General features: G+C 41.7%; 1 protein-coding gene across 1 annotated transcript; it reads right to left on the reverse strand.

Annotated features, from left to right (window-relative positions):
* Positions 1 to 447: 447 nt before the first annotated feature.
* LOC109768277 (beta-1,2-xylosyltransferase XYXT1-like) lies at positions 448 to 5941 on the reverse strand. Its single transcript, XM_073498768.1, has 5 exons — positions 5767 to 5941; positions 2420 to 2554; positions 1919 to 2089; positions 1714 to 1845; positions 448 to 1646 (listed from the first exon to the last, which is right to left on the reverse strand). Exons 1-5 carry the CDS (start codon positions 5939 to 5941, stop codon positions 448 to 450), a joined length of 1812 nt encoding a protein of 603 aa, XP_073354869.1.
* Between the last annotated feature and the right edge of the window lie 1899 nt (positions 5942 to 7840).

Raw genomic sequence — 7840 nt, forward strand, 5'->3', positions numbered from 1 at the left:
TCCCATCTCCTTGACCCGCTCACGAATAACTCCAACACCCATTTTATCCTGGCTTATTCGTTTTTTCTGAGATTTTATGTGCATAAATCCTAGGCAACCAGTTATCTCTCCATATATTTATACTAAACCATCAAAAAACTCTTGAGATAACCCCCTTTTCAAGTCCTAACAAATTTTGACACTGGGAGTTGCAAATTGAACTCGGCCATTAGTTCTAGTGTGTAAAGTGTGTTTTTCTCAAAATAAACAGTCCGTAAACAATTAGTAAAGTCCATCTTGTCATACTATATGTTTTGCATATATTTTGCCGAGTGCTTTATTTCGGAAGCTTGAAGCATATTACACCGGACACCAGAATTCCAGTAGGCACAAGTTACTGTTTTGAAAATGAGCAAATTTGTTATTTTAACCTTCTTGTAATCTACTACTAGTAGTCTTTCCTATCCTCTATTCACCGAGCGTTCGAAGCAGCTGGTGTAGAGTCAAAGAAAATCTGGTGACGTTGAGCCTGATGTCCTGCTCGTCCCACAAGTACTGCCTTAACAACTGCCACCCCTGCTTACGTAGGGCCTCTGGGTCACGTACCGCCAGGTGGTATTTGCCATACTTCTCATACAGCGTGCTCTCCTCGACGGTGATGCTGTACTCGATGTCCTGCAACATCATGTTCTTGGCATGCACGCCGAAGTAACTCATGGCCTCCCTCTCTAAGCCCCATGGCACCACCTGTAGCATGACCGCGTTGGTGCGGAGGAAGAAGAAGCTTGTGAGCGCGGCCCCGTGCGCTCCCATCAGCACGTCGCATGAGTCCACCTGCCGAGAGAAATCCTCGAGGCTCATGTCACGGAGCGGCTCCACGACCAGCACCTCGAACCCGGCGGCCTGCACCGCCGCGGAGATCTCTGGAAGGTTGACGAACTTCCTGATCCCGGCGCGGTTGATGAGCATGAGGCGCGGCTTTTGTTCCTCCGTGCTAGTGCCACCGTTTTTGTTCTTCTTGTTAGTCTCCTTGTACGGGATTCCTTGGCCTTCCGGCGGCAGTGAGAAGACGTCTCGGATGTACATGCGGAAGTCCAGCATTGTGTAGTTGTGCGGCGCGCGGGCCGGGTCAATGCTGAGGTCGCCGTGGCTGCGTAGGCCGACTATGATGTGTGGGTAGCACCGGACACCAGTGTCCTTGTTGAAGTCGATGATGTCGTAGCGTGACAGGTTGGTGAGGATGAGGTGGTACTTGTCCACAAACCACGGCCGGAGATCGGTGACGAGGAACTGGATCTCGCCATCATAGGCGCGAGTGGTGATGAAGAGCGGGATCAGAACGTCGCTGAAGTCGTGCCATGGGTTGGACGTGAGCCCGTTCATGGCGAACACAATGGCCGGGACAGCGTGCCGGGAGGTGCACTCCGGCGCCACCAGCGACTGGGCGGCGCTCAGGGTCTTGACATTCACCTTGTTGATGTATCCGAGGTCCTTGCGAGACTGGTCCCTGATGGCCCATTCCAGGCCGTCAGAGCCGCGCTCATCGGCAGGCGGGACATGGAAGACAGTACAGTTGGCGCCGATGGCACGGGCGTCCCCAGAGATCTCGCAGATGGCATACCTAGGGTCCGACAGGTCGCAGATGGGCTTGCCTGGAGCACCTAATTCAGAAGATGAATGGAATGAAATGACATATGAAGGGAAGTGAGTCTCTTGCGGAAGCAAGCTAACCATGTTTGACGTTGCTTCTATTATTCCCATCACCGTCTTGATCGAGTTCTTGCCGAATGAGCTCTTCCTCCAACTTGCCGCTAGCATCATTTGCTGTTTGACCTAACTGGTCTGTGCTATGCACTTGCACGTTACCTGAATTAATACATTAACTTGCATACTCGGAAAAAAATGCACCTTAAAGAAGAAATAACTACGGATGAGTTACCAGTTTTATTATTCATGTCGGTCCCATCTACTAAGTTTTTGTCTTCGATACGTTCTTTCCCCATCGTCTTGGTTACCTCGTCCTTCTGCCCATCTCCTATGTCATGCACTGCTGCTGTCAATGTTAGTATATACATCAATCCACAAAGCAAAATACGCAGAATTACTTGGCCTTAGGGCATTCCAGTGCATTACTATACCTTAAGTTATATATACGCATTTGGTTGGTATTTAGATATAGCTCCTACAATGGATTGTATCTGGAAAAGTCTCATTTAAATGTATTCTGTGAGAGAAAACAATACTGTAGTGTTAAAAACGCTCTTATATTATGAGACGTAAGAAGTAGTGACATTTGTTTTGACGCTACTAGGAGCTATAGATAGATTAAGATGTGGTAACTCTCGTTTTTCTCACTAAATAGGATGCTACATCACTTTTTTTTTCTTAGGTATCATGATCAAGGTATAGTACAAGGCGTTCAATGTTAAAACGAGCTAACCACGTGTGACGTTGCTTCCATTATTCTCATCACCGTGTTGATCGAGTTCTTGCCGAATGAGCTCTTCATCCAACTTGCCACTAGCATCGTTTACTGTTCGGCCTAACTGGTCTGTGCTATGCACTTGCACGTTACCTGAATTAATACATTAATTTAATCAGGTCATAAATAAGTAAAAAATAACCGCAAGAGACTAGAGCATACTAACAAAAATAATAATTATGTCAACATAGGATCAAGAAAGTAATTATTCCAACATAAACCATAGATGCACCCTCAAAAAAAGAGAAAAAAAAACACAGATGAGTTATCAGTTTTTGTACTCATGTCGGTCCCATCTACTAAGTTTTTGTCTTCGATACGTTCTTTCCCCATCGTCTTGGTTACCTCATCCTTCTGCCCATTTTCTATGTCATGCACTGCCGCTGTCAATGTTAGTATACATCAATCCACAACAGAATTACTTGGCCTTAGGGCATTCCAGTGCATTACTAGTATATCTCACCCTGGGTGAGGAATAGTTATTCTTCACCCCCCTCCCCCCCACCTCCTTTATTTTGACATCAATTCACCGTATTTTACATTTCATACATTTTTCTTATTTCGTACGCAAAAAGAGAACGTAAGAAAATATATAATCATCGTAAAAATATTTTATGTTACGTAAAATTACAAACGTAATATCATAGTGTTAAATATACATAAAATGTAAATTTTCCGATCTTATGACCTATATTTTTGTTTTTCTTATGCCAAATTTTACGTAGTGAATCAATATGAATGTAATATTCATATTTCGAACATAATTTATTTATGAAATGACCGTAAGATTACATCGGGTGAAGAATAACTTATTCTGCACCCCGAGTGATGAATAGTGTTACCGACACACACACACACATATATGCATTAGATAGATCTTTAGATATAGGTCCTACAATGGATTGTATTAGAAAAAAATTCTCATTTCAATGTGTTTTGTGAGAGAGAAAAGTTATTTGTTATCTTTGTTTTGGCGCTAAGAGCTATAGCTAGATTAAGATATGGTAATTCTCGTTTTTCTCATTAAATAGGGTGCCATGTCAGATTTTTGCTTAGGTATCATGATTAAGGTATATTACAAGGTGGAGCGGGGGCTGCTCTTAAATATTCAATCTTAAAACATATATAGCCAGAATAAACATACAATTAGTATGCACTAATAAAATGTATATATTTTGAAACATATATAGCTAGATTAGTGTAACAAAAAGTGTGTGCACATGGAACTGTGTAACAAGGACACAGATGATCTCTTTCTAAGGAAGTATTTTCATAATAAAATGCATTTTTTTCAGAAGTCAATTTTGACCAAATTTATAGAAAAACATACCTACATCTACAAAATTGTGAAACTATGTAGCATAATAGATGCAATGATATATATATTTTAGTTTAACCATACTCTCTCTAAAACTGTATGGTCGTACACATATCTGTCACCTACCAGTACATATGCTAAATCAGAGTATAGCGAGACGCATAGTAGTAATTAATATACCTTCAGTAGAATGATTAGGTGTCGACAACACTAGAGGAGGAGCAGTCATGGCACTTTGTTCGGTACGCTCGCCCGACGTGGGCTGCAGAATGACTGAACATACAAAGAAACAAGCATATTACTATGAAGAATTTCATAAATAAATAGATGTTACAAATCTAAAAGGAAGTGGATGGTCTCGTTTTGAGAGTACTTCCTCCGATTCGAAATAATAGAAATTCAAGAATTGTCCGAAGTGAAACTTTTTAAAGTTTGACCAAATCTATAGAAAAAGTTCTAAAGATTCATGGAAATATATTTCATAATAATGAAGCAAATTTGGTGTTATAAATATTTATGTATTTTTATATAGACGTGGTCAACTTAATGAAGTTTGACTTATAAGACAATCATAGAACTTCAATTATTTTTCAATGGAGGGAGTAGCAAACACTCTGAGTGAATCTTCTAGCTTGTTTTAGGGTACTGCTCAGCGGTAACTTTAGTACGAGCTATTCCGCAAAAAAAACAAAAACTTTTGTCCTCGATAGGTAGTTAGATTTGGAGCTAGCGGATTGCATGGGAACTGAAAAGTAGTTGTTCCAGAAAAATGACGTGGCTATATGTGGTGCATTCTTAGTGAACTCAAAATTAGTTTTTTTAAATACATGAATATTTTGTTGAAATTCATCAACATATTTTGAATATGCGGACTTTTTCAAAATCATGAACATTATTTTATTTCTCAATTATATATTTTTAATCGCGAAAATTTTATTAATATGCTAACATTTTTTGAATCCGTGGACATTTTATGGTTTCCCCTCCATTTTTTAATCATGAACATTTTTTTGAATTCATGCACATTTTATGATTCTTGAACAATTTTTTTCAAAATTCGTAATACTTCAGAAATTTGGAGCTATTTGAAAATCCCTAATTATTTTGAAGAATAAAAATGAAGCCAAAAAGAAATAAAAAGCAGGGGGTGTCACGCCTCACACATGGACATGCTCAAAAGGGGGCACGTGGGAGCAGGAAGTGCGCGTTTTGCATCTTGGGGAAGCGCTCCGTGCCAAATATGCGGTCCCGCCATCACGTAATATTTATCGCAAACACTACAACTATTTCGTAAATTTCACAGTCAGTGTGTGTTGTGGGAGAGGGGGCGCGTCTGCGGACGTTTAGAGGACCGGATCCGGTAGGTCTGACTGTAACGGTCTTAGGCTCCGTGAGTGTGTGACTTTTGGGGGCATCACCTTAGCCAAACGCAGTGCACCCAGTGTTGATGGGTTGGCAAGTGTATGATATTTTCCTGTGGCTCCCGAAATCCGAGCACAAATAGCACAGCTACTTTTAGTCATTCAAAGTATAATTAGCATTATATGTACACATAAACTGCTCCTCGGACTTAACCAGGAACATGCAATAAAGCATGTACGTCGCCAACAAAATGTTGTCAGCCATAGGCTACTGGCAGATGGGTAGATCAGGTCCCAGAACTGTTGTATGGCTCATGAAAGGACCTGATGAGATAGTGGAGTTTGCGGTGAAGTTTTTTTCACCGCAAAGAAGAAAAAAAGCACTCCTCTTGTACGTTATGACTAATATCGTGCATCCATCTCGAAACACACATTAGCATTTTAACCAATAAACACTATTTTTTTTAATAATTACCAAATCAAGATGCTCTTTGGGTGTCTTATTTCTAAAAGAAAAGTGGTACTCTAACACGTACGTACGCTCTTGTATGACTGAGAACCGCACGCAGGAATTTAGATAACTGAGATAGTAGTAGAAGAAGGTTACCACTACCAAGTATACTAACCAAGGGTATTGGTGAACCGGAGCAGGCCGGACACCGTGGTGTAGAGCACGACGCTGACGAAGAAACCCAGCAGGAAGCCGACCACGGCCTGGTGGTGCCGAGCCAGCCTTCTCTCCACGCCCTTGGCCGCCGGCACTGCGGCCGTCGACGACGATGAGGACCAGTCGCCAGCCATCCCCTGGTACGTAAGTACCTTCTAAATCTGTCTGTGTAAGTAGGCTCGCCTTAGGCAACGGGTAACGTCTTTTATGCGCGCAGGCGCTTAAGCATGCAACGTTACGTGCCTAGCGATCCATTTGCAAGTGGTTCTATCTAAGAGCTATACTACTTACGGTGAGCCCACGTCGATCCACTCGCACCTAGCTTAGCTTCATTCTTACTACTTCTACTAGTAGCTACTATGACTTTGATATATTGTTCAGCGTAACGTGCCGGTGGAGATCTCCCGTTCTGCAAGTCTCCTGCTTATCCAATTCCGCAGGTCTCCGGCTTACTCAACGACTTGGTACATTTTTTAGTAGAGTACTGGTGACAGGGTTGTAGTAATACAATGCTTTAGAGCAAGTACAATAGTGGGCTTGTAGCCCGCTTACATGGCACTTTTGCCTATATGAAGAAGAGAGATGTGAAAAAGTAAGGGGAGTGGGCTCTCGTGCAAAAGCCTGGTTATATACGCATTTCTAGGTAAATGCAATAAATATGAAGAAAGAGATAGATAGAAGATGGAAAAAGTACTAATGAAATAGCCAACCTTAATTATAGACCACATTATTGTATAAGTGCATATAGATGATGGTTATAGATGACATGGCGATTTCTTATAGCCATCAACTAGCTATATTAGGCTATTGCCAATGCATTGGTGTTTACATGAGGTGCTAAGCACATTATAAACTTTAGCAACTAAAGCCTCCAATGCGTAGGTGCTTAACTTGTTGGTGCTAAACATCCTTCATTTAATGATTTTATAATTAAAGTTCTTGATGCATTGGTAGAATTCTTTCATTTAAGTGTTTTGCCTAGGTTCTCGCACTTGGCATTGTTTCTTTCTGGGGTCACCACACTCATCCCTCTCCTCTTAATTACCTTGCCACATCAGATTTTTTGTCTACATGGTAGTCTTAGCACCAATACAAGGTGGAGCATTGGGAGGGGCCTTATTAACCATGCTCTTAGTCTAGCAACGGGTTCTCCGTTCGACGATCGACGCAATTAATGATGCCCTTAGATGTGATGGGACTTAATGACACCCGAGGTCAACCCAAATACACCCTTAATGGCGTATGAGAACCATGAATTAAACTAACCCTTGGGTCCTGAGACAATGCTGCCACTGGGATGGTGAGGAATGTAGGCTTTCCTTGACAAAGATACTTGGGTCATTGGATTCAAAAAGTGTCACTTGAAAAATATTCAACTTTAAGATATGCCATTTGAACGGTTCATTGCATTTATGTGACACGGCGGAAATGCATCAGCAACATGGGAGAAATTCTTGGGACCATAAACTTCCAAATTAAGCATTAGGCGCAGGAACCATTCAAAGGTTGACATTCTTTAATTTTAGACAGGGACATGAATGTAACTGAATTTTCAAAACGTGCCATCAGTTAACGCGTGCTTGATCCACTAGTGAAATATGAATGGTTAATTCGTACATGCAATCGTATACGCGGTTGTTTTGTGGTAGGTTTACTAGCTACTCCGGTAAACTACCATCATTGACGATTGCATAGTAATGCTTACAAATCTGATTAGGTGATCTGTTCGGTAGACACTGAATTGTGTATTATTCATTAATTTTATGTGTTGACGCGGTCGTGTGTCAGTTCAATTAATTGGTTTCGCCAAGTCAGAGAACACTGAACGAACTACATGACATGATCTGATACAAGCCTACAAGTGCACGTCAGGGGCGGAGCTACAGGGTGGTCAGGGTGGGCCGCGGCCCACCCTGGGATTTTGACCCGGCCTATATACCTATACATATAGAGATGGGCCAGAGAAGAAAAAAAACGGCCCAGCAACTTAACCTAGAACGAAAAACACCTCTCGCTCGTAGCGACACCAGGTA

This window comes from Aegilops tauschii, chromosome 5, assembly GCF_002575655.3.
Source record: "Aegilops tauschii subsp. strangulata cultivar AL8/78 chromosome 5, Aet v6.0, whole genome shotgun sequence".
Classification (NCBI taxonomy): domain Eukaryota; kingdom Viridiplantae; phylum Streptophyta; class Magnoliopsida; order Poales; family Poaceae; genus Aegilops; species Aegilops tauschii.

Bases quoted from the DNA above. Each gene is read 5' to 3' on its own strand.
- LOC109768277 (XM_073498768.1), bottom strand. From the start codon at position 5,941: ATGGCTGGCGACTGGTCCTCATCGTCGTCGACGGCCGCAGTGCCGGCG. The intron at 2,090-2,419 runs GTTAGCTCGTTT...GAATGCCCTAAG, and splicing joins TGGAAGCAACGTCACACGTG to GCCAAGTAATTCTGCGTATT. The intron at 1,846-1,918 runs GTAACTCATCCG...GTATTAATTCAG, and splicing joins CGACATGAATAATAAAACTG to GTAACGTGCAAGTGCATAGC.